This window comes from Crocodylus siamensis, chromosome 11, assembly GCF_052110815.1.
Source record: "Crocodylus siamensis isolate JL-2025a chromosome 11, ASM5211081v1, whole genome shotgun sequence".
Lineage (NCBI taxonomy): Eukaryota > Metazoa > Chordata > Crocodylia > Crocodylidae > Crocodylus > Crocodylus siamensis.
The window spans coordinates 11,088,119-11,115,311 of NC_143405.1; the positions used below are offsets into that span (position 1 = coordinate 11,088,119).

At 47.4% G+C, this 27,193-nt stretch overlaps 1 protein-coding gene across 2 annotated transcripts in view; it reads right to left on the bottom strand.

Annotated features, from left to right (window-relative positions):
• COL27A1 (collagen type XXVII alpha 1 chain) overlaps window positions 1–17,644 on the bottom strand; it is a 234,622-nt gene extending 216,978 nt beyond the window's left edge. The window contains exons 1-3 of one of the 2 annotated variants that reach the window (XM_090021040.1): window positions 17,431–17,644; window positions 16,262–16,541; window positions 2,390–2,460 (exon numbers count right to left, since the gene is read on the bottom strand). In XM_090021040.1, the coding sequence (XP_089877166.1) occupies window positions 2,390–2,460; window positions 16,262–16,314 (124 nt within the window). In that variant the 5' untranslated portion in view covers window positions 16,315–16,541; window positions 17,431–17,644. Of the gene's footprint in view, window positions 1–2,389; window positions 2,461–16,261; window positions 16,542–16,972; window positions 17,250–17,430 lie in introns of those variants that run through there. The other variant, XM_090021041.1, reaches the window with a different exon arrangement.
• Between the last annotated feature and the right edge of the window lie 9,549 nt (window positions 17,645–27,193).

Genomic DNA, 27,193 nt, shown 5'->3' on the forward strand with positions numbered 1-27,193 from the left:
ATGGGGTACCCCTCATCCCCCGTTATCTATAATGATGGGATTTGCAAAAACACACAGCTTTGGCCTAAGTCTATTTCCCTTCAAATCAGCATTGAAATTTACATGAGTTTTGCAAATCCCACCATTATATTCTCGAGTAATAATATATCCTAAAATAACGATATTTGCTTGCAACATGAGCCTCCCCTAAAAGTTTAACGTGGGCATCCAAATGCCAGAAGCAGCTTTCCCTTTGGTTGTTAGGAAACAATCCTTCTCTTCTCTGCCAGCCGTGCTGGATGTTCTCGGGAGAGAAATGACACCACAGTGGCAGGATTTCCACTGCGTCATCGCACACAGTGGAAGACTTCTTCTGTGAGCAAAATGAAACAATTTATTTTATGTGAATGGCAGGAGCCAAAAACATTTCGACATCCCATAGTGATCCTGGAAGTTAAACGATCAATAAACACGACTCCAAAAACAGAGCGTTAAAAGCCTATTTGAAAAGAGCTAAAACACAGGATTTGTTCTTCTTTTACCATTGAACTTAAAACGCAGTCCGAAAACTGCTTGACTAAGTGATTCAGCCAGATGTTCACCTCCTCTGCATAGAAGCAGAATTTGGAAAATATTACATTTTTTGAAATTGCTGATGGCAGGGGCAGGTCTTTTTTTTTTGTTCTGCAAAAACTGCTCCATGGGCTGCTGTACAGCTGAGTTTGGACCAACTTTTTATTTTTCCTTCATGTTTTGAAGCCTAAGAGGCCTGGAGTCTGCTAGTTCACTTATTATTGCCTACTGATTGCAGAGGAAGTTATTCCATTCCAGCCTGCACTCCGACTAAATCATGTGGAGGAGGTGTTGCTATTTTTAAGATACAGGAGGTGGCTCCCTGACAAACAGATGTTGGAGAGGTGTTCAGTTTCTACCATCCAGCTGTGGACACAGAAATATTTTTATCAACATCAACCAGGGAAATTCCTAGCTTCCTGGCTGGGTTACTAGTTATTCTAAAGAATGATCAGCTAGGATAGAGAAATACAAAAGCAAACAAACCCATCTCTTGAAAACAAATGTGAAAATGTAGCATGTCCAATTTACAAGCCCCTCTCATGACAGTGAAGTCAAATAAAAGACCTGCATGGGCTTCAGTAGCAGCCCAAGCTGGTCATGAATCATTTGAATTTTTCTTCCCATCCCCAAATGAACCCTCTCTGTAGCAGAAACGGGGGAAGTCACTGAAACATAAAGGGGAAAATCAAAAGGAAATTGGGTTGCATGGAGGTGTAGGTGACGGTGACCAGATTCTCCAGCGATCCTGACCAGTGATCAATACGCACGTTTTTATACTAAGTATTGCATCTGCTTCTAACACAACTCATACCCTGTACACAATAAAGTCACCAGGAATGACTGTAGTCCTGCACATGATCGCTGGGCAATTGCTTCCTCACGGGAAAGCATAGTTTAAACATCATCTTCTGCATCATTCTGTGTGTGCAATGGTACCTTAAAGGAAACTGCATGTTTTCCCAAGTGAAGGGCAAATGCAACTATGAAGGGTGAGGAATTAGATTAAACCAAAGAAGAAAAGGCATGACCCAGTGTGAACAAGGAGATGAAAACCAGATGTACCTACGTCCCTGCCAATGCCTGGCTATAAGTTGAATCATACCCTGGGATGCACTTTGGCAAGTGAGAGCCCGGGTTTGGATGCACTAGACTAGTACTCTTGGCCTCAACAATAAATCACCTGTCACAGCTTTGGAGAACATCAGGGTTACACTGCACCATCAGCATCATCTCATGCAAGTAACGTCGCTTGAGGTACCTCAAGAAGCACAAAACTGCAAGCTTTCACTTATCTGAACAGCAAGCAATTTCACGGTATGCTTCTCAAACCTGGACAAGTTTCTTGGACAAGTCCCTTCCTATTCTCTGACTCTGGTTCCTTGTCTGTACAACCAGGTTGGTCGTACTTACCATCCTCCAATGGATGCTTAATTTGTTCGTGACCAAAGCCATTAGATGAAAGGCTCAATGGGCCAATTTTTAAAGGCATTTCAATGCCAGTAGATGCAGGGAGATGTCTACTGGGATTGTTTAAGGAGTTTGGCACATGGGAGCTTTTCCTCAAATACCACTAGACACCAATCTATATCTTTAGGGAGTTTTAAATGCCTTTAAAAATCAGGCTCTGACTATCATGTATATTATCTGTATAGCTGACACAGGCCAATAATTAAATCCTCAGCAGCAAACTCATTAAGTTCTGCACACTGGGATCTTGATTAGAAGTTCCTTCGACTGAAACCAAATGCCTTAGTTATGGTTATAATTCCTTTACACAATTCCTTTTTAGGGAAGGGGAGATGAATGAATGAATAAATAAGTAAGTATAATTTACCTTCAGGACTTCCCTGTGTGACTCCCAGGAAACAGGTAAAATATAAAATGGTCCAGAGAAAGAGGGAGCCCCTAAAAATTGGAAAAGAAGAAAAAGGGTCAGTTCTTTTTTTTTTAACCATAGTTATAATTAAAATGCATTTTCTGCCTCTGACTGCTAAAGGCTTTGTGCTGCATAAGGAATCACTCAAAACCAAGTGGACGCAGGATTGGTGTTCCCACTGACTGCCAGGGGGCCGAGAGCAGGAACCTAACAGAAATGACTGCTTGCTTTTTACTGGAACATCACACTGGCACTTGACAGCCTGGTTGAAAGCCAGATGATTACAGCAGAAGGGTTTCCTTTGACTTTCATGATTGGGCAATGAATCAGGACCAGACCACTGCTCTGAGACACAGCAGTCACAGTCTCCACTCATCACTTCTCCACCAAAGCCTTTTGCTAGTTCCCGTGCTGTCCGGGATAAAACCCCAGAATTCAAGAGGATGGAAAAATAATTTCAAGTGAGGAGAAAGGAGAGCCATGACAAGAATGTGCTTGTGGATAGAATAGGATGCTGTATCGCAAGCAACATGTAAGCTACCTTTTATATCTGGGCAAACAAAATGGGAAGCCTACTGCTCGCTCACTCATTTAGAACCTTTTTTTTTTTTGACAAATCCTGTCTGAATTGATTTATTTTCTTGGAAAGAAGGGAAACAAGGAGAGGCAACAGCATGTTGACCCTCCGATACCCAGCCGAGTTGGAGCATTGCCACTAATGTGTTTCTCATTAGTTCGATGTGTAGGGAAATCCTCCTTACCAGTGGAAAACCAAAAACAAAAAGCCCCACACAGGATTTGAGGCGTTTCAAGCTACATGGAGGCAGCTCTCTGGAAGATTGTGTTTCACACCTGTGAGACTGCATTTGGCAAACCTTTCCATTAGGTAAACTTTAAGCTACTGGGTGCTAGTGCAAATGATAGCTAGAAGGAAAGACTATACCAGAAAATGTAGTTAAAACCACCCCTTGCCCCACAAATTCCTTGATCTGTATCAAAATAATGAAAAGCATAAGAAACTCCTTGGTTAAGTTCACTTAAAACTGTCAGAGGAAAGTTATGAGATTAGATTCTCTCAGCTTCTAAAGAGGAGATTTAATAGCCTGATTGAAGTAGCAAGGCCATTAGGCAGCTGGAGGAGCCCAGGCAAAAATGTAAACTAAACAAAATCCTCTACCAGAGGAAGAAAAACCATGGATCGTTCATCGGTTACGACTTCATTTCAGACAGACCAATATTGTAGTTAGGAGGAGCGGGGGTGGTGGGACTGAGAGATGACTTACACCCTGTCCAGATCTGGCAAATTCAGCTAATTGTATAGCTCAGTATTTTAGTTTTCTCCTGCCTTTGAGTTTCAACTCTTGCACAAGAGATTGTACATAGTGATTTTTGTGTGTGTTAGGCCAACTCCTCACTGTGACTCCATTGGCTACAATGAAATGACAATGATTTACACCAGCTGGAGAATCTGGCCTAATGGCAATAGTAGAGAAATCCATGCATGAATCCCATTACTTGCTATACTTCAAGACTGGAGGAATAATCCTATGTTGGCTGAGAAATGGAGTACATGGACTATAACCTTCTTTTGCAGTCCCTACCAGCCTGATTCTGAGTTGTGCCCTCCAAAAGCTTGTAGGCTTCTGTAACTTAGGTCCGAATGGGCCATCTGGTAGCCTGGACTAGCCAAAGCACAGTACACTCTAGCCACATCCTCTTGCTCCACCATGATGTTAGCAATATACTAGCCAGGGAGCTCTCCCTATGTCAAAGGAATTCCCAGTGGAGACATCTGACTGCTTTCTGGCTCCGCTATGCAATAGAAGTGATTTAAATCTCTGTGGCCATGTCTACACATATGCTTCACTGCAGAGCAGACTAATTAGCTGCAGAGTAAAACATCATCGTCTACACATGGTACGCTATTAGGCCGCAGTAAACTAATCGATGCTGCTGTAAGAAAGTACTGTCTGTGATAGTAATGGTGCAATGTGCAATTAAATGCATGTGTAGACTCTGACCATGGGCAGAAATTATGCCCGGTCGGTCCAGCCAGCAGGGGGCCAGACTCCTGCTTGCCGCCTAGCCACACGGCTCCGCGTTTGCAAGCACCCTTGCACCCCAGCCAGTCCCGACACCTCCCAACACTACCACTCAGAGTCTGGGGATACCCTGCCATGCTCCCAGCCCTGGCATAAACTGCTCCACCCTGGCTCAAATTGCTGCTGTTCTGGGAGCATGTGTAGATGCTGTGCCCAGGAGTACTTTACTCTGGCTCAAACTGCTCCTGAGCTTATTGCTTTGAATTAATTGCACGTGTAGATGTACCCTCTGGGTTTTAGCATAAGCAGCTGCATCTCGGAGACCTGTTACCCCTTCCAAGTTGTACTTAATTCTGCTTTAAAATGGGGTGGGGGTGGAGAAGAAAATACCGTATTTTTCGGACCATAAGACGCACCTGACCATAAGACACACCCAGTTTTTATGGCAGGAGAAACTATGTGTGCCGGTGGCCGGCCATTTTTATTGCCGGCTCCCGGCCACCGGCACGGGCGCCGGCTTCCGGTGTAAACAAGCGGCGGATGTCCCGCTCGGGCTCCGCCGCCTTCGCGGGCAAGCTCCGTCCCGTCTCCCCGGGACACGGCATAAACAAGCGGCGGGTGTCCTGCTCGGGCTCCGCCGCCTCCGCGGGCAAGCTCCGCCCCGTCTCCCCGGGACACACACCTTCGGACCATAAGACGCACCCTCGTTTTCCCCCCACTTTTGGGGGGAAAAAAGTGCGTCTTATGGTCCGAAAAATACGGTAAGTCTCCATCCCTACATTCCTATAATTCTAAAAGGGGCAGCACCCAGCTCACAAACACGATCCTCATTCCTGCGGCTCTGTACCAAAACAAACTCTTGTTAAACTCAGATGTGACTAAACATGCTAGCTGAGCAGACACATCCAAGATGTGCAAGCTGAAAAATCCTTTAGCCTGAGTGGCACATGCATCTCCCCTAACAGGAGGTAAAATTTTGGCAAAGATAAGACAGTTTGTAGCTTCCACACGTGTTGGCAGGTCAAATTCAGACTATGGGGACCCGTGATTTACCTCCCCCGCTAACTTGCATGAAGAGTATGACCACCTTGCCCTCACTCCAGTGATAAGTCCTTTGACCTACCAAATGACATCCCATGGGTTAAGACCATGTTTCCTAAGAAGGATGAAGCCTCTGGATCTATACACAGGACAGAACAAACACGATTGCTTTTAGAGTGCTCAGCAGGCTACAATCCAGCCACAAGTCACAGCACAGCAAGCTGAAGTCTGCTAACATCGCAAGAGGCAGAGGTGTGGGGAACCCCACGGATACGCATACTAACAACTTGCTTCCAATTTTCCTCGCTTTCCAATTGACCAACCCAGGCAGGGGAGTGGGCTTTAGGGGAGATCTCCCATGTAATTCCATTTGAGACACTGACTGGGGGGATGGATTCACAGCACAGGATCCAGCTGGCACTGGACTTACTGCCGCACTCCTTAGCCAATACTGTACAAGACTGAAGCAGGGACAAGTGCCAAAACACTGAAGAAAAGCACTTTGGCAAAATAGACCAACTTAATGGAAAAAGTGAAAGCCGCTTCCAAATGGCAGATCTGTGACTGATGGGGGCTGTTAATTATTGCAGGTTTTTTTATAACGTGAGCTTTTTTCCGTTACAACTCTGGTGACAGGATTGCATAAGCAATCTGACTAGCAGTAATAAAGAGAAAAAAATTCTCCTTATATAGAGTTATCAAGCCCACCTTTTCCCAATATCTCCACTTCATCCCACCACTAGTGCTGTTCATACTGTCTTTCACAACAGTTACCCCACTGTGAGTGATTATCATTTATATTGTGCCAGTGCATAGGAACCCAAGTCGAGGCCCATACCACCCCCTGGGTATCAATCACTGTGCAAAGACAGGACAGAAAACTGATCCTTGGTCCAAAGAGCTTAAGATCAAAGTAAAAGTCAAGAGATAGCAGATGGATCCAGTCAAACAGGGTGGATAGCAAAACAATACTGGTCAGCAAGCTAGGTAATGGCTTCAGTAGTTTAACTGTGAGTGCTGAGTATGCTGCAGCCATAAGGAACAACCAAAGGTGCCTTATTTGGTTTTTGCAAACCTTTACAAAAACCAGGTGAAAAACACACCCCAAGACCTATGAACCATTTATGTTCTGCTTTCAGGATTTAAAGAGGATTGTGGGCCTTGTGCTGGACTCTGAACAGGAGTGACTTGCATCTGCCACTATCCCCATTAAAGACAAGGGAAATTGTGATTTAGTGGTGTGTCAGATCATCGCAGCCAGTCATCACTTTTGCAACAAAGGTTAAAGATCAAACTCTCAAAGTAACAGTCTGACGGGCCCCTAGAGCCAAGAGAGGAGCTAGTCGTGTCTCTCTGTGCAGTCTGTGTAACATCATCTCCCTTTCTGAAGAACCCGTACTAGTAGGTGCCATGTAGAAGGCAACTGTCTGAAGGGCAAAAAAAAAAGCATGCAGCAACTGTTTGATCACTACTGATTCTTTGTACCTCCTGGATACTGCAATATAACAATGCATTGCTACAGCGAGGACAATGGCACCGCTAAAAAAGATGGTCTGACCACTTAAGAGCAGATGTGTTTGGGAATTTATCAACAGAAAATGCTGATTTGTTAAAACCAAAACTATGTGTAAAATGTGCTCGGTTTCAACAAATTTCCTCAACTCAAACAGAGTCTTGGAACAAAATTCTGAAATGGTCCAAAATTTCCATTGCAATTTAAATAAAAAGTTCCATTTTTCTGAACCAAGAAGACATTATGTTAAAAAAAATTGGTACATTTACACTAAAAAAAAAAAAATTGAAGGTGAAAAAAGATAATAATTACCAATATTTGAAGTAACCCAAACTATTGGTCTTCGGTTTGTATGTTTAGAAAATGTTTTCAGATTGACTTTTTGTCTTGCTATAGTCTGAGAATTATAATTCTTATTATTTTAATTTTAAAAATGTTTGCAGAACAAAATATCCAGTTCCCTTCAGCCCTTTGGAGCAGTGATGTCTGCTGCACTAAGGGCTAGGCAGAAATCTGGCTGTTGAGAACTGTTCTTCAAAAGGACTAAATCAGTGTTTCCATCAGTCTGTCAGAAGACAGACACACGCACACTTAAGCGCCTGAACTTTATCTGGTTAGAACTGAAAATCTCAGCCTACATACATCGACTTACGAACACCCCATTCTCCCTTGCTAGCATTCTGTCTTACAACCCTAACCCAATCAATATTCATCTGATCATTTATGTAATGACAACCAAGTGTTGGGGGCAAGTGGCTTTTTTGAAAGGTTAGTGACATAGCATTCAATTTGCCCCGAGACAGGTACTGTGACAAAACCCTGAAGTGTCGAGTGCTCCCAGAGATACACCCTGGACTTGTGCAAGCTTAGCATTCCCCCACTGCTGAATGGGCATGGCCAGGCTATTAATTTGCCCAGAAATCAGGGTTCACCACAGGCTCTTGAGTAAAGAAACAAACACCCCTCCCAACCCCATCCCCCCGCCCCCCCCCCCCAAAAAACCCAGCCAAAGAAAAGGTTTATTTCAAGGAAGAACAAATGGTCAAAAACACATATATAGAAGAACTAGAGAAGGTCCACAGAAGGGCAACGAGGGTGATTAGTGGCATGAGAGACCGAAGAGGCCAGGCTTATTCAGTTTAGAAAAGAGACAATTAAAGGAGCATGTGATAAGGGTTTACAAAATACCGGGCACATCTACACATTCCTAAATGTGTCGTAAGTATGGTGCATTAAGTTTAGTACCTGTAATTACAGGTAGTAGCTTAATGCGCCATACTCGGCGTTACTGTGCATTAGCGCCAGCGCGTGCTTTTTAAGTGATGCTAATGCACACTAGACTCATTCTACTGCACACGAGATCTTTTTTCTGTGCTGTGCTAATGTGCTGTAGAATTAGCCTACTGCACCATTCCCGTGACGGGCAGACGTGCCCGCTAACTTGCAGAAAGACAATACATAAGGATTTATTATTTACTCTCTCTCGCAACATAAGAACACAAAATGAAACTAGTAGGTAGTTAAGTTTAAAATTAACAAAAGGAAGTTCCTTTTCACTCGGTGGGTGCGTCTACACACAACGCTATGGAGCCATAGCAATGTGCTACAGCAACATAGCGTCCGCGGGCAAAAACCATGATGCTGCCACTACATCGTCATAGCAATGCACTCCTTCGGTACAGCAAGTTGCTTCCTGCACTGCTGGCATGGCTCAGTCCGGGCTGTTACTGCACATCATTTAGTACTTCCAAAAGGAAGTCCAGGCAGTCCTCGGACTTACAACACAACTGGTTTCTGAAAATTGTTTCTTAAGTCACAACATCGTAACTCAGAACTGATTTTCCCATAGGAACCAATGTTATAAATGTTTTCCAACATTTATACCAACATGTTAACCAATGTTTTCACCAAAAATAGCCCAGAATTTTGTACTCAATCAATGACAGATGAGTAATATAGCTGCATTAATGTATTTATATTGTAAATAGCAATCATATTGATTTGGAAGGACTTCTTTGAGGTGACTGCTGAACTTTTTGAAGGGCTCTTGTTTGGACTTGTTGAAGGGCTATTGGCTGGAGTCTTCTCAGGAGTCTTGGCTGCAGGTTTTTCTGGACTCTTGTCTGCTTTCTTAAAGAAAGTGTCCAAGGAAGTTTGGACAGATGTTCTCCAGGGAGACTGGCGATGCAGTGAACTTGTTCGCTGGTGTGGCCTGGCACCAGATCAAGCGTTGTAAAGTCAAAGCTGACGTCAGAAAGTTGAAACAGGGTGTCAATTTATAAACGACGTAAGCGCTGTCCATTGTAACTCGAAACATCTTAAGGTGAGGACTGCCTGTACTAAATGATGGTGCAGTAACAACAGCAGTGTAGGGGCATGTGTGTCGTTAAAGTGTGGAACTCATTGCTACCAGATGCTGTGGAAGCTGAAAATTTAGGCAGATTCAAAAAGGGATTGGACACATTGTTGGAGGGAAGGGGCATCACTAGCTACTGAGCACGGGAGTTAGGGATGTAGCCCCTGAATCAAAACTTCCTAGACCTAAAATACTAGAGGCTGTATGTGAGAGAAGAACAGTGGAAAAACCCCCCGGTCATACCCAGTTCACTCTCCCTTTGAGCATCTACCCTCTGCCACTGTGTGACAAAGGATACTGGGTAAGATGGACCTATGGTCTGACCCAGTAAATAGCATTTTTTATGTTCTTATGATGTCAGCTAACTACTGGCAGCACGCTGCAGGGAGTACCAAGAGAAACTGTCTGGAAAGGCTCTTTTTCCAGCATCTCTGGGTAAAACAATAGCGTGGGTGAGAAATCAGGCCAGGCAGAAACTCATGCCGTGGATGATCTGGAGCCCCATCGCTCCTCCCCACCACACGGTTTTGAATGCTTGTGTGATACTACGTTGTGGGACACAACGGTGGGAGTCTACTACAGACCTCCCACTCAAAGTCCCGAGCTTGACCAGGAGTTCGCCTGGGAACTGACTGAGGCCGCTTGCTCCAGGACCTTGGTTGTCATGGGTGACTTCAATTACCCGGACATCTCGTGGGAAGATCACTCAGCTAAATCTGAGCGGGTGCAAAGCTTTCTCTCGTGCGTGGATGACCTCTACCTGACCCAAGAAGTCTATGGGCCAATGAGAGGCAAAACGCTGCTTGACCTGGTACTGGCTACGGGGGATGACCTAATCGGCGACCTAGTGATTGATGGGAAGTTGGGTGACAGCGACCACGAGCTGATCACCTTCACCATCCGCCGTAAAGCTGGCAAGTCAGTCAGCAACACAGAAGTCCTTGACTTCAGAAAAGCTGACTTTGACAAGCTCAAGAGGCTTGTCGGTCAGGCCCTCAGGGACCATGACCCCAGGGAGTTGGGAGTTCAAGAAGAGTGGTTGCTTCTCAAGGAAGCGATCCTCAGTGCACAAGCTAAATCTATTCCAACACGGAGGAAAGGCAGCAAGAAGGCACAGCAGCCCCCCTGGCTCTCCAGAGACCTAGCGGACCTACTGTGGCTAAAAAGGAAAGCCTACAAAGGATGGAGGATGGGATTCACCTCCAAGGAGGATTACTCCGCGCTGGTCCGGTCCTGCAGGGAGCAAACCAGGAAAGCCAAGGCTGCAACTGAACTCCAACTAGCTTCAGGCATCAAGGACAACAAAAAGTCCTTTTTCAGGTATGTGGGGAGCCAGAGGAAAAGCAAGGGCAATGTTGGACCCCTGCTGAACCAGATGGGGCAACTGACAACTGACGCCCAGGAAAAAGCCAACCTATTAAATAGGTACTTTGCGTCAGTCTTTCATCAGTCACACGGGATGCCCATGCCTGCTATGGGACAGGGAAATCTGGGTGAGGGGAATCCCCTACCCTCCATCAATGCTGACCTCGTGAAGGAACACCTTGAGAAGCTGGATACCTTCAAGTCAGCCGGCCCTGGCAATCTGCACCCCAGGGTACTCAAGGAGCTGGCGAGAGTCATAGCCCAGCCCCTGGCACGGATCTTTGAAAACTCCTGGCGCTCTGGTGTAGTGCCCGAAGACTGGAAGAAGGCCAATGTGGTGCCGATCTTCAAGAAAGGGAGGAGAGTGGATCCGGCTAACTACAGGCCCATTAGCCTGACTTCTATCCTGGGGAAGATCTTAGAAAAGTTTATTAAGGAGGCCATCCTTGAGGGACTGGCCCAGGCTAACATCCTAAGGGACAGCCAGCAAGGGTTTGTTGCGGGTAGGTCTTGTTTGACCAATCTCATTTCCTTCTATGACCAGGTGACCTAACACCTGGACGAGGGAGATGAGATTGATGTCATATATCTTGACTTCAAAAAAGCTTTTGATCTGGTATCCCATGATCACCTCTTGGCCAAACTGCCCAGTTGTGGCCTTGGCTCCACCATGATCCCCTGGCTGGGAAATTGGCTCCGTGGTCGGACCCAGAGGGTTGTGATTGATGGCAGTCAGTCATCATGGTGCCCTGTAACCAGTGGGGTCCCTCAAGGCTCTGTCTTGGGACCCATACTGTTCAACATCTTCATTAATGATGTGGACATTGGAGTTAGGAGTGGACTGGCCAAGTTCGCCGATGACACCAAACTTTGGGGCAAAGCATCCACACCAGAAGATAGGCGGGTGATCCAGGCTGACCTGGACAAGCTCAGCAAATGGGCAGACGAGAACCTCATGGTGTTTATCACCGAAAAATGCAAGGTTCTCCACCTTGGGAGGAAAAACCTGCAGCACCCTTATAGGCTCGGCAGTGCTATGTTGGATAGCACTACAGAAGAAAGAGACTTGGGGGTCATCATTGACCACAAGATGAACATGAGCCTGCAATGCGATGCTGAGGCTAGTAAAGCGACCAAAATGCTGGCGCGCATCCATAGATGCTTCTCGAGCAAATCCCGGGACGTCATTCTCCCCTTGTACTTGTCCTTGGTGAGGCCGCAGCCGGAGTACTGCGTCCAGTTTTGGGCTCCACAATTCAAAAAGGATGTGGAGAAGCTTGAGAGAGTCCAGAGGAGAGCCACGCGCATGATCAGAGGTCAGGAAAACAGATCTTACGATGACAGGCTGAGAGCCATGGGACTCTTTAGCCTGGAAAAGCGCAGGCTCAGGGGTGATCTGATGGCCACCTATAAGTTTATCAGGGGTGACCACCAGGATCTGGGGGAACGTCTGTTCACCAGAGTGCCCCAAGGGATGACGAGGTCGAACGGTCACAAACTCCTGCAAGACCGTTTCAGGCTGGACATAAGGAAGAATGTCTTTACTGTCCGAGCCCCCAAGGTGTGGAACAGTCTGCCAGCAGAGGTGGTTCAAGCACCTACATTGAACACCTTCAAGAGTAAATTGGATGCTTGTCTTGCCGGGATCCTATGACCCCAGCTGACTTCCTGCCCTTTGGGCAGGGGGCTGGACTCGATGATCTCCCGAGGTCCCTTCCAGCCCTAATGTCTATGAAATCTATGAAATATAGCACAACACTTCCCAGGGTTTCTTGAGCTTTCCACCAAATCTAATTTTAATTCAGAATGAAAATGCAGTTAACGCTGTCTGTGAGGTCCTTTCAGAGCTTTGGCAATATTTATCTAGTTATCATGGACCCAAAGGCTGCCCTTCCTTTAAGGGGTGCCACCTTCCCCCCCGGCCTAGCGGAAGAGTGATCTAACGGAGTACGATGAAAGACAAGAATCAAGTTCACACGCGAGTGGGCCTTGGACGCTGGCAAGAGCATTTCAGCAGATCCCAAGCACTGCAAAGATGCTTTGCTTTCCCGAAGGCATAGTTATCAACCATTCTGCAAAAGGGTATCTTACTTGTTTCCTCTGCAGCTCCCATCTAGGTGCTATTTAAACAGCATGCACAGCAGCTTTCTTTGGTACACAATGTGGCACACATGCAGTACACAGACAGTGAAGAAGACATGTCAGCTGTGCATCCTTCTTTTACAGTTTAAGCTAGCTACCATCCACACATAGCACGCAGGACCATCTATTTTAACATCTCACCCAGAGGCTGCAGTTGTGGGGCTGAGTTGATTCAGATGGGATTTGAACCACTTGCTCCAAGGATATTTCGTATTTCAAACCTGAGCTTTGCTTTCTTGACAGGCCAGGATTGGTACATCCCTTAATGTTGGTGCTCTTATATTTCAGAGACTTGGGGACATTCTGTGTAGCAGAGGTGATTTTTTTTTTGGAGTAAGAGCACATGCCATTTCCTCAAGATTTTGTTTTTTGCCCTTACCATTGAGTTTGAGGTTCCTAGGCATGTGGAGCAGATACGGACAGTGCTGAACTCTTTACATGCAGCTGACTTGAAGGATAACCTGTTTTCTGAGCTCCCGCATGCAGGCAGGGCAGATTAATTTTGTTGAAGCTCAAATGCCGTTTAGATGATCAGCAAATAAGTTTCAGACATGGGCTCGTCTGCTGCTGCCTTTTTATTTGAGCTCCTCTTTGCTCAGCATTATTACCTCCCTGGGCTATTGACTTTGCTACTGTGTGACTTGACATCATAAAACAAGACCATTGCTTTTGAGCTCTAAATTATGTAACCAGAGCCCTTGAGTGCTAAGTGTGTTCTGTCATCTCACTTCTGTTCTTCCAACAGCTTTCTTTGCTCCCTGACTTTGTGAATGGACTTTGATAGAAGCACACAGAATTCCTATTTGTTCTCATTTTCACCTAAATAAATGCTTGTCATGTATAGCTGTGCCCCCACCATGTGTAGCACAGTGAAATAAAGTGCGCACAGTATCTTTCCACCCTCTTTCCCTGAGCACCTTCACTTGGCATTTATAGTCATCCAGTAAGTGAGCATCTCACAGCTATCCACGCACAACCGCAACAATGCCCCTGTGTTATAGGGAGCTCTTCCCCACCTTTTATGGAGCGGGAATAAAGGTAGAGGGGAGACTGGATGATTTGAGCACAGGGACACAGCCAACCTGGGAAGCAAGCTCTGATTTCTGAAATCCCTGCCTAATGTGCTGTTCTTCTGAACGTCCATCCTACCCTGAGGCCACTCCCATACCCGGTCCCATATAAAAACCTGCAGAGATAGATCTCATGCCTCCCTGACTATCTCAAACTGCCAGTGAACACTCTCCACTCAGGCTCAACGTGTTACTCCTGTTGTTCAGTCTGTCCAGTTTTGCCATAATTTATCACAGAATTGCCTGCATAAAATGCTGGGGGCAGTAATTTCCTGCTACATATAAGCTGGCACCCAAAATGGGCTTTCTAGGCTTCCTTAGTAATTGATGCATTACAGTCTGCCTTGGTGGCAGCCAGGGCTGCAGGTAAATACTGTACGTCAGTCTTGAGGTATTCTTGTTTGGCACACGAAGAGCCAACAGATGTGAGCAAGTACAAAGAAGCGTGTCTCCAAGATGCCAGTGCAGAAGTGCCGGGACAGAGAGCAGGCAGGCAGCAGAGGCCTCCAGAAACATTAGGCAATCCTCCTCCATCGTCATTAGTTGGCACTTGTGCAACGTGGGTCCAATCAAGCAAATGGCTGAGGACCATGCAATTCTCATGGCCTGGACACAGTCATAATCAATCAGCGGCAGAGTATGCAAACTGGCTCTGTGGCTTCAGAGAGCTGGTGTACATTGAAAAGCCATTGCAACACACCATCAAAAGGAGCCCCTTAAGCTTGTAAAGCCTGCGATGATGCTGGATGTCCTCATGATTTTACAAGCTTTGGTTATCGGGGCTGGGATGCAGCCTTCAGCTCCACCCGGGGAATTGTTTCTCTATAGCATAGGTGCTGGCTGAGCTAGTCCTCCAGACTCCATCTGCCATAACTGCCTCCCCCGCTGCTGACAAGACCCCTGGCCACTCTGCAAGGGGTGCTTTAGGGGCACTGGGCTGCACTGGTATCAGCCGCACAGTGTGTGGGTGCACAAAACCCATCCCACTGTAGAGCAGCGCTGTGATGTGAATGAATGAGCGTGCAGTCAGTACCGTGCCTTGATAAAGACACAAGCATGCTCAGGGGGAGGGGATACTTGCTAAGACAAGAGGCCTCAATACATACAGGGAGCCGCGGAAATGGCATATTTTAGTTGCAGCCTTCTCTGAGTGCACATAAACACGGACAAATAAAAATCGGGGGAGAATGTGAAGGGTGGCAAGCGACCTCTGCTGAGGAGAGAAAGAAGCAGCAATGTGTTCGCAAGGTATTTCGCTAAAAAAAGATAATTTGACCAAAAAATGACACACAGCTGCACATACACATGCAATTTGCTGGGAAGGACAGAAGCTGAGACAATGTCACAGGACCAGGCTGGAGTCTCACGCTATCTCAGGGTGTGCACAGGCTGTCCCGGCCCATCAGAGACTAGAGTCGGAGTGCCGGGCGCGCCGCTCGGGGAGCCACCACGCTGCAGTCCCCTGAACCCGCTTCTGGGTTCCTGACTGACTGCCTGCTTCCTCAGTGGTATCTGGATCCTGCTTTGGGCTCCAGGAGCATCTTTCTGCCCCCATTAAGGGCGCTCCCCTAGCACGCTGACAAGCTCCAGCCCAGAGCAGTGACCTTGCCTCCTTCCGCCCCCGAGGCCTTTTGCCTTCGCCTTGTCACAGCGGGTCCGTCCAGCCAGCCCCGGCTAACCACCCCCCGCTCCTCCACTCCTGGCAGGCAGCTCAGCCCCGCGCCCAGAGGATGCTTCGCTCAAACCCACGCCCAGCACGAGGCAGAGGGTGCGCTTGGGAGACGGCCAGGCACCCGCAGCTCCAGCCAGCTCGGGGCCCAGAGGGAACATTTACAATTCAGCGCAGAAGCACGGGGGCGAGGGGAGCCTGCGGGGCAAGCACCCCGTCTCCCCCCGCCCGGGCTGAGCCCCCTCACTCTCCGGGGCGCCCGCGAGCTGGCGCAGGGTGCAGCCCGGCGGGGCGCGCACACACCCGCCCGGCCTGGCCGGGGCACCGGGATCCGCACACGGCTCTGCCCAGGCGAGAGGCTCCCGGCCGCGCCAAGGGAGCGTCTGTAAATCATCATCGCATCCGACAACGCAACCGGCGCCTTAACCCCTCCCCGCCCCGGCCGCGCGGAGCGGAGACCCCCGGCCGCGGCTCCCCCGCTCGGGGGCCCGCGCCCCGGCGGGCGGGAGCCGCTCCCACGCAGCGCGGGGCCCGGCTCGGAGCCGCCCCCCCCGCAGCCCGGCCCGCGCCCCGGCCCCGCGCCGCCCGGCCGCACCCCCCCGGCGCGGGGAGAGCCCGGAGTTTGCACTCACCCCCTGGCCGCCGCCGCTCGGAGTCGGGAGACCGGCTCCGCTCCCGGCTCCATCACGCTAGTGCATTGTCTCCGCCGGGCGCGCGTGGCGGGGACCCATCAGACCGCGGGGAGCCGGCCGGGCTGCGGGCGCATCCTCCGCTGGCTCTCCGCGGGGCTCGGCCGTGCCAGAGACACCCCCCGGCCCGGGCGGCCACCTCCTTCCTCCTTCTCTTCTGGGGCCTTTGGCTCGCACGGGGCTTTTAATCCCATTTAACTCCCTCTCGGCAGGCGGCAATTACCTTGGGGAAAAGGAGACACAACACAAAGCACAAGCTGGGAGGAGAGGCTGGCCCATGCCGGCGGGATGTCTTTCTTTTCTTTTTTTCTCCTGAGTGCAATTTCTGCGGTCCCTTATTTCCAAAGTCCTTTGGCTGAAAGGGCTTTTTTTTTTTTTTTTTTTTTGGTTTGCTTTTTTTCCCCCCCCCTCTCTCTCTTTTTCCTGAGTTGTTACACTGGGTTTTCGCCTGGCTTGGCTTGGGGGCTTGCACTGCTTATCTTTATTTGCCAGGCAGACGGGCTTCCCGCCCCCCTCGCGGCTCTCCTCTGGACGCGGAGGGACGAGGGGGGGGAGAAGAAGAAGGAGGGAAAAAAAGGCAGATTTGGAGAAATGAAAACGAGTTCAGGGATGCCTCTCGCTGCTGCCCTCCTCCGCCCCGCTGAAGCCACGCACCGGCAGCGGCAGCCCGGGAGCCCCCGCCGCTGGCCCGGGGGAGCGGAGCCGGCCGGCCCGGGGGCTCGCCCCTGGGCTGCAAACCTGCGGGAGCCCCCCGCCCCGGGCAGCGCGGCAGCAGCCGGCGAGAGACACAAAGCGAAGGGCCGTCGAAGGCTTCTGCCCGGCTGCCGGGGGTGTGAGCGAGAGACTGATCCCTCCCCCGCTGCTGACGCCTCCTCGGCTCGGGCTCGCTGGCAGCTGACGGGGCAGGTGGCTGCGGCGCTGGGAGCTCTGTCCCGCGCGACCCCCACCCCCAGACGCCCCGGTGCAGGGGCGGGCGGCGGGGCACTGTCCCCTTCCCTCAGAAGATCCCTGGGAAACGTTGCCATAGCCCGAGGGGACGCGGCGGGAGAAGCGCTCCGCTTTAGCGCGCTCAGCGGAGCCGACAGACGTTTGCTCCCGGCCCGGGCACTTACTGCGCGGCGCGGTGCGGCCTCCGGGCGCCTGCCCCGGGCACCACGGGCGGGCCGGGAAGCAGCCGGCGCCCCGGGGCATGGGCCCGGCGAGCTCAGCAGCTAGTCCTGGCCCGGGGGCTGGGCGGGCGGGGGAGCCCCGGGCTGCCCTGCCGGCGGCTCATGGACGCGGCCGCGGGGGCGGGAGGGGCAGGGAGCGGGGCAGACTCCTGATGCGCAGAGCGGGGGGAAATCGTAAGGGCTGCCCCGGTGCTTTTAAATAGCGGCGGCCGGGGACTCTGCGTTGGCTGCAGGGCGCCAGGTGTCCGGTTTCAGCAAACAGGCGGCTGAGGACCGGCCTCCCGGGGGCAGGTCCAGGCTGCGGCCGGCCGGGGGGCAGGGACAGGGGCTCCCGAAGGGCGGGGGGAGGGAGGGCACCGGCACACATCTCAGTTCTGCTAGAAAGCAGCTACCGGTGATGGCTCAGCACAAAAGATGGGATGCCTCCTACTGCCAGCTGTACAGCACCGGGCAGGTCCTGCAGGATGCGGAGCTGTCTGCCACTGCCCTTTTCCAAACTCCTTGGGTGATACCCTCAGGAGGGTCTTGCAGAGCGGCCCAACTCACAGCTGCCGGGTGGCTGTTCGGGGTGGTCGGATCCTTTGAAAATAGTCAGCCCCAACAGTGTTTCCATCAGGGATGGGCGGCCTGCTTGCAGGGTGGCTGAATGGCGGGTTTGTAGGAGACACGTGACACTGCGTGCAGGTCAGGAAATGCCAGGCGCCGGGTTCCAGCGACCATAATCAGGTGATGGAAGCTTTGCTTAAATAAAGACCTCATCGTGTGGCCCAAAACCATGGTTTCTGCCATAACTCATCCTTTCCCCACCATATTCCAACACATTGTTTTGGACTTTTCCTCCTTAATGTCTGCCTGCACTTTGGCGGAGCTATGGTTGCTTCTTGGAATCTTGCTTTGGCCTCATCCAACTTCTGTAGGCATAAAAAACCTAGAATACCTTTCCTCTGAAGTCTTGGCATTTAATTTCCTTGTTTGTTTCATGGGATAAAGTCCTGAGCAATGAAAAATCACAAGCACTGTGGATCCAGCTACTTGCTGGATAAGTTGGATGATTTCACATTTCTTTGTTCTTGTACACAAGGTAGAGGAGATGGTATATGTGACTAAGAGAAATGTACAGACATGCAAACAGAAGTATGTGCATGCGCCTCTACATCTGGATAATTGGGAAGAAATGAGCAAGTTCAGCCTTAACCCAATGCAATTTCATTAGCGCAGGTCGATTGCAGCATTCGTGCAGGGACCTGTTTTAAGTTTTGGGATCAGGGTTATGTTCTTAGTCACTGAGAGGTCTTTAAAGCATAAAACACACCCTTCCCCTTCCTGCCCTGTATTTGCATATATAACCCTTCCAAAACCAGTCAGCATCAATTCTACGAAATCTTCCTGGTCCAAGAAATCCACCATCAGGAAAAGAACAAAAGGTGGCGTTTCAGCCCAGGTGGGGAGGTAGCCTATCAAAGAGACAGAGCAAGAGAGGAGAAAAAGTATTGAAGAGCAGTGGAAGTAGAAGCATATGCACATATATGATTTGCATGTTATTAAAATGGAGCCATTCCCAACTCTTCAGCGCCACAGCAGTTTCCCTAGGACAGGGGTGGGCAAAATGCAGCCCGGGGGCTGGATGCGACCTGTCAGGCCACTCTATCTGGCCTGCAGGGCCCCTAAAAAATTTAGAAAATTAATATTTATCTGCCTTGGGCTGCCTGTCATGTGGCCCTCGATGGCTTGCCAAAATTCAGTAAGCGGCCCTCCGCCCAAAATAATTGCCTGCCCCTGCTCTAGAACCAGAAATGAAACCGGCTCAGGCCCTGATCTGCAGAATCTTACACATACGTGCCTGAATAAAATATTTGAACTCCCAGAAGATCAAGCTAAGCATAAATATAAAGCATCTGTAGGATGGGGATTATGAATGCATTCCCAGGACTGGTTTCTTAGAAGTTAGAAGAAGTGAATTATTTCACACAAAATAAGAACCCGTGCCACGTCAGCAATACCGAATGCCATGTAAATTCAGGTTTGGAGTGTAGAAATTGTTCTTTAAAAAGAAGCAAAACAAATAAACAAGCGAAACACATTGCATAATTAGCATGGAAATACATTTTACAGGTTCCTGTTTCCCAAATTTCAATGAAAGCCACTTACAAAGGTTTTATAATGCTGTATTGTGAACTCACGTTCATTAGCAGGGTGGGGGAGCATGAGAAACTGAACCTCACCCAAAGCCAAACTGAAATGGGCCATTCTCGTTTCACTAGCTGAGCTAAGGAAAAAATAGGGAAGGGAAAAAATACCATCGCCCACCCACCACACAACACTGTAAACAGTGAGGAGTGCATTGGATTTTGGAAAAAAGTGTCCCTTCAAAAAAGAAACATCATTACAGGGGGAATAAGCACCCTATTTAAAATATTTGTCCATATTTAGTTATCTTCCAGGAAAATTAATCCTCACTTCTCCTTTGGAGCTATACCCTGGAATCTGGTTAAGCATCAAGGTGTTTATTAATATAATAAATGTCATAACCTTGTTTCTCTTGGAAGATTGAGAGAGAAGGAGCCCAGGAGCAATGGAAAGATTTGCATTGCTGCTCTGCTCTACAACCAGCAATGTCCAACTCAAGGCAGAACTTGAATTCCAGCAGCTAACCCTGACGTGCCCTTCTCCAGTTTGGCTCAGTCCTAAGACCTGGTCCCTGCTGAATCCCGGTGCAGTCATTTTAACCTGCGTCACTCCTCTCAGACCAGATTCTGAATGGTGTCCTGAACCACTTACTGCCCCTGAAATTCACACAATAAAGATGCGTAGCTCCAGTTTAGATAAGTGCCTTCTTCAGATTTAAATCTGCAGCGTGACCAGGCAAAAGGCATGGGGGCGGCCTAAAATCTGAGGCCCAGGAAAAGTCTGTGTCATGCATCATCCCACAGAACAAGGTGAGGTCGTAGAAAGAGCCTTTCAGCTCCTCTTGGCTGATGGTTCCAATGCAGCCCAGTGTAGATACATTTGTTGCCCCTTTTGACGGTTGTTCAGTGGCTTGCACAAAATTTTGCATAAAAAATACTACTACCCTGGAACATAGCTGCTCTCCCTATATGCTACCTTGGCAAGACAAGCACAAAGGAAGGACTGAATAAGCCACTGGGATGGAAGTCTCCTCCCTACTCTATAGACAATCCTTCTAGCTCGTGAGTGCAGTACATACAGTCCCCCTGGAGTAGTGAATTAGACCTGTTTCCATTGGGACTTTCATCCTGCATCCGTGCATGTAGGTCTCCATTTCATACATGTCACTAAACAGTTGTGAGCAGGGAAGCTAGTTTTGGTCTCTGCCAACCTGGGCTGGATTTGAGTCCTCTACAGAGAGGTGAGACGTTCTTCATCCCATTTCACCTCCTTCAGTGGCTGATTTAAGGCCCCTGAAGTCAATTGGATTAACACGGGGCTCAAGTCATTGCAGGATTTGGTGCCCAGGGTCCTTTATCCACAGTACAGCACAGTTGCTAAGCAGGCATCGGTAAACCCAGGGAGAGATACATTAGCACCAGAAAAAGCTTCATTTTTTCATTTGTAACAGGGACCAAAATATGCCCCACTAAGTTTTACCACAGCAGCTTCTGTTGCCTTTGCTATGGATCATGCCATCACTAAAGGAGCAGCAAGTGTGGTTTTACAATTATACACCGTCGGGCTTCAATCCACTCTCTCCAGCTATTGCTTTATTACACTGAGGGGCCAAAGTCATTCACTGTTTTGTGCAGTAGCTTCACAGGAGGAGTATGCCCAACACTGATGGGATAACCAGGCCCCAGCTGTCTGGAGCTCAGCCTTTATAGCCGGTGGATGGGGGGATGATCCATTCACTCCTTTATTACTCTCTAAAATGTTGGGCCAGCTTCACTGCTGGAGTAAGCAGGCACATCTCCATAATGCAGGTGCCGCTCCTTACTCCAAGTGGTGAATCTGGCCTGTTGTTCCACATGCTATCGCAACCCACTTCTGCGTGTTACTGATTCACTCATTAGAGCCAGTCATCCTTGGGATTTTCAAACTCCTGCATTAGTTGCATGCTTGATAGCTTCCATTTTCAATGGCTCTGGTCCTGATGAGTTCACTGTAGAGTTTATGGACCAAGATCTTCCCCGAATGACACACAGTGGCCGCCACCCTGAAACAAGCTGTTCTTCAGTGGACACCTTGCATGTGCGGAGGGCACTGCCTATGATCAGCTCACTGCAAGACTGGGGTCTAACTGAGTGCAGAATTCAGGTCCTGGCATCGATTTTTAGCCAACACTTGCATATTTTAAGGAAAACTCCCATGCTCCTTCCTCCTTTTCTAGTTTCCGTCATGACATCATGTGATCCAGGGCTTTGGGTTTCTTCAGAATAAGGAGCAAAACATTGCTTATGAAGTCCTATTTTTTAATACCCAGCATCATTGTTCAACCCCTTTTGAGAGGTGCAGAGAGCTGTTATGTGCTACTAGTATGCGTCGCATTAACAGTGCCTCAGGGACAACTTTGATTATACAGGAGCTGCACAGTAAGCTAGGAGCCATATATGGATCTGAGTTACTGCCCGGTGGTTTTTTTCCTCCCTCTGCCGCCTTTTTGACAAATTATACCCTATTTTGTGCCTTCCAGTTGGCCTGGCAGTTCCGCAGGCTAGCGGTGACACGTTTGAACTCATGCAGTCATTTGATGTAGCAAGTTTTACATTCTTTGCTGGAACACTAAGGGCCATTGTTTCTTGACCATCGCTGATGAGATGCCATGTCTGGCAAGGACGGATTTTGTGTGCATTCCTGCTATGCCGCATCACACTGGGCTGGACAGCACGGCAGTCGCTAGCGGACTGGAATCCCTGTTAATTATTAACGTGGCCTTTTTCCATTGGAATGGAAATAAATCACAGTGCAGTGAAACACATCCAAGCCTCCTTTCCCTAAGGAAACACAGGTGGCTGGTCACGGCTTTGTTGTGCACTTCTATTAAGACTTTGAAGAGCTGCATTGTAATTTCATGGCTTTGCTTTAATATGTGTTGGCCAACCCATGCTACAAACAAGAAGCACCTTAGATGGACAACTCAGGTCATGCCAGACAACACAATGGTATGTTTAGATGAGTATATAGGCTGTCTGCTATCAGATATATCCCTTTGTTGCATTGACAGCTGTTTCTGACATAGGTTCAAATCATCCACCTGAGCTTAGGCTTCTTCCGGAGTGTGATGGTATTGGGCACTACTGGCAAGCAGAACATACTGTTAGCGGGTCCATCCTCTGGGCAAGTTGTTAAATGAAGCTTTCCTGCCCCTCTTTACCATGTGCCAGGTAAAGCACCTGCCTTGTAAACAGGAGCTCCTGGGTTCAAAGCCCAGCAGGGCCTACTTCTTGCATTTGGCATGGCTCTGTAGCTCAGGGTGTAGAGGCCTGGGCTGGGGAGTTTAAATCTCCCCATTTCCTTGCTTTAGGGCAGTTCCAGCTTTGAAACTCTGGACTCTAAAACCAATCATTATTCAAACCGAGGCTTGGCAGAATTCCATTTTTTATTTTTTAATAATTTTGATTGATAAAATCAATGTTTGTCTTTAAGCATTTATTTTGATTTTTATCGATTGAAAGTTTCAGGCTTGTGCAGTGTAAGCGCCTGCTGCGACAAACACGACTCTTGTCGGTCTGCTGCCAGCTGCCACCAGGCCCACTCCACTCCCCCATGTCTCCCTCATCTGCTTTGTCACTTCCTCTTCTCGTGTTCCCAGTCCCCGGGGGTTTCTGGGAGTTGCAGTCGGACTATAGTCCACACAGTTCTCTAGGACTGCTACCCCATCATCACGTACTCCGTCAGCCATCATTTTTCATACATCCCCTTATAAATTTTGATTATTAACGACGGCAATATTTTTTTGTTGGTCTGTGAGTGAGGTAAAAACAACGTTCACTGTTTACCCATAAAAATCGTATCCTGACAAGGCTAGTTAGAACGATCCTAAATGACATTCTGAAATGAATAGAGGGACACCACAACCCATGTTTCCTTCTCTCATTGAAACAAGTGTAGGGTACTGAAGTGTTGTTCACATAAACTGATAATTAGTCCACAGTCCTGAAGGTTTGCTAGGTCAACGTGGAAATGTGTCAGCAAACACCAAGGGCTGTTGTCAAATGACTGTAGCATTTGATTACAGGACACCGATTGGGTGGGAACTAATCAATGTCTGTGTTGGGTACTATTCAAGTAAAGCAATCTTTTTCTACAGAAATTTAGCATATTTTCTTCCTGGAGCAGTTATGCTCCAAGGGCATCTTTGAAGATAAAAGAACTAACCCAGGTACTTTTATTTAGCTCCGAATAAAATATATTCCTGTACAAAAGGGATAACTGGTGGGGTTATACTTCCTTTCAAGGGAAGAGCTGACTGTTTTAAATGGTAGAAGGTGGAAAAGAAATAAGTATTACTGTTCATGCTAAAGCATAATATAATCCTATTTATTACCATCCAGTTTGCACACTCACTTGAATGAGATAAGCCACTGGGACCAGAACAATCATGTCCTTCTAGAGATGCTTCAAAGAAAACCATGCAGTATCAAGCAGCCAAGTTTGAGGACCTGCCTGTAGGAGAACTACTCTTCAAGTAGACAGCCACAATGAGAGTTGTCCACCCACCCCAAAACCATTGCAAGATCTTGACCCAGGTGAGATGCTAGGACCTGATCCAATGCCCATTGAAATAGAGCTGGGAGAAAATTTTCATTAAAATAGATTGTTAACCAAAGAAACACAGTTTCAGGTTCACCAAAACAATCTGCAAAAATGGTTAGGTTTTTTTTTTCCTGCAAAAAACAAAAAAAATCATGAAATAGTTTTGACCAAAAAAAGAAGGGAATTTTGAGAAAATCCAAATGACATCCGGATGAAAAGTTAATTGCAGTCAGTTGACTTGAAACATAAGGTATCCATTTGGCTTCTTAATTGCAATGTTTTCTGTCATGAAGCAGTGAGATCCAATAGACAGGGCGGTAGCTGGAGAGTCAGAAGGCATGGAGACTGTTCCTAGTTGTGACACTAATCTGCTGCATGGGCATGAAGACCTAACATCAACACCTTTGTGCTCCATCTTCCCTATCTATAAAATGAAAATGATGATAGTGATTATCCTTTGGGTAAACACCTTCACCATTTACACATAAAAAGCACTGTACCTGAGCTAAATGTTAGCGTTAGTAGCAATACTTCTGATCTTCAGGATGAGGTTCGAACTTATTTCCCAGCCAGCCCTTATATCCTCCATGGACTTTCAGCACAAAGATGTGTAGTTCATTTAGGATCTGTTACTTTACAGCCGGCTGCAAAATTGCGTGCTAAGACATTTGATATTAACCACCAAGTTCAGCCATATTTTCTGGCATCCAGTAGGCAGTTACACTGCTGTATAATGCATTGGATTGGCTTGATCTGAATCACTTTAAGCAAAACGGTGCTAGATTTTCATTCTTTGTCTTGCATTGTTGCATTATCCATGTATGAAAAGGAAGCATGGCTCATTTTACAGTGAGATCCTGTGCCAGAATGCCCTCTGTGTTAAGTGAGAATTTACACATCTTCATCAAAACTAATAGGCCTTTCTCCTTACAGCAAATAAACCTCTTCACTTCTGCGTGCTCCCTCTCCTGCCACTTCCCCAGCAATAGCATTTGGTAAAGTTCTTCAAACTGGGGCCATTACAGAAAGGGAGTATTTACTGATGTTTGGATAAGGACTAATAAGAGACCTGGTTGTGTGTCTATTCCTCCAATTCCAAAAAATCAAGTCAATATTTATATACCCAACAGTGAAATAAATCCCTTCTCCCGGGGGGAGTGTGAAATAAAATGAAGTGATTGAAACTGATTTTATGGAAGATTTTTAATTTTTTTTTTAATTTAAACCTAATTGTATAGCATGCTATTCATTAAGAAGTGATTTCACCGCAGGAGCTGCCAGCAGGGGACAAAAGCTCATTGGTCATTGTACTATGATAAAACAGATACTGTATTTGCTTGGATAGAATGGCTTGGTTATGAACAGTACTGATTACACACTACTGCAAATGAAGTCAGTTCAAGACACTCAGCATCTCTATGGTTTAGGCTGAACACTTCAGAAATAGAAATGGTTAACACTTTAGCAAGTCAGATAAAATATAAACTAATTTATCAGCACTGCTGTTGCTCTTCTGATGTAGATATCGCATCCAAAGGAAATTAGGGACTCAACAGAAAGACTCTCATTGACTTCAACAGGCTTTGGATCATGCCCTGACTTCAATAAGATTTTTACTAGCATAAACCCACTCCAACCTATACCCCTCCCAAGCCGGTTGTTCCATTAAAGGGAAGCTCTTTCGGTGCAGGATTTGTTCTTTGCCCCCCAATGTCAAGTCTCCAGGGCATGTCTATCTGTTCTGTATGAATTATAAACTCTTTCATTTAAGCAATAATCAGAGCATTAGGTTCCCTGATCCCATCTCCTATGTCCGAGAAGGTAGTTTCTCAGCCAAAAGCAAATCCTACTCAGTTATACACCTGGATCAGATCCCATGTGGCTCAGTAATTCTTGGAAGCAGCTTAGGCTGAAAAGTCATGGCAGCCAACGGGAGTAATTTGATGTCTGCTGCATGATTAGGATCTCTCCAATGTGATTAAGGATGGAACAAGAAACCATTTTTTCAGTTATGATTTTCCAGTCAAAAATATCTTGCTGTTTAATCCTAGATAATAGGGTCACTATTACTATAATGTCAAATCAGTTTTTAAAAGGGACTTTCTGAATTCTCCTGCTTCGAGGTATCTACATTCTTACTTGAAGGAGTTAGTAGAGGGAGATTTTTTTTCTTTTACCAAAGGTTGTTGGGAGACTCCTAAACCAGCTACTAGGTTTAGGTTATATTGTCTGTTAACATGTGTTCAGGGGGCTTCAACAAATGCCAGATCTACTTTCTTCCGGAAACGGAGCGCTCCTCTGGTTCCAGTAGAGCTGCAAATGCTGATCCCAGCCAAAAATTTGGTTCAGAGTTTTCAGAGATGCCTAGTCTTGCATATTGGTAAATAGAAATAAGTAACTAGATGCACTGATCATCTCATAATGCCTTTTTTTTAACAAGCGGTGCTTTGGCTTACATTACCAAACTAAAACATTAGAAAAAAACCAAACATGTGCAACATCCCTATTATGTGTTAACCCCAGCCAAAAAATGTTCCCAGTCTCACTGTGATCATTTTCTTACAGTTCCTTATGGGCTGCGAGCAGGACTTCTCACGCGAGTTTCATTACAGGGTGAGGAAATTATAACTCTCCATGTGGAGAATCCGGCTTACCATTACCGCTCATATAAATGCAGTTGATTTCTGCAGAGTTGCTTCAGATTTAGCAAGGGAGGAACTGAGTGAAGGATTTGGCCCCTGTGCATTATGATCTTTTTAGCTGTGGAGTGTGCTACTCATTTGCAAGTCCCAGTGGCAACAGTTAAAGATCCAGTTATCAATTTGTAGGTTTGATCGCTCCCTCCTTCAGCCTTGAAAAGCCTCTGGGAGTCAACGAGGGTCTTGTAACTGCCTGAACAGCTTTATATCAGGGCCAAGTTTTATACCCCAAAACAACAAGAACAACGACACTAATCATTCTTCCAGTATTTCAGTGAATAGCTAGTGATTTAACGCCA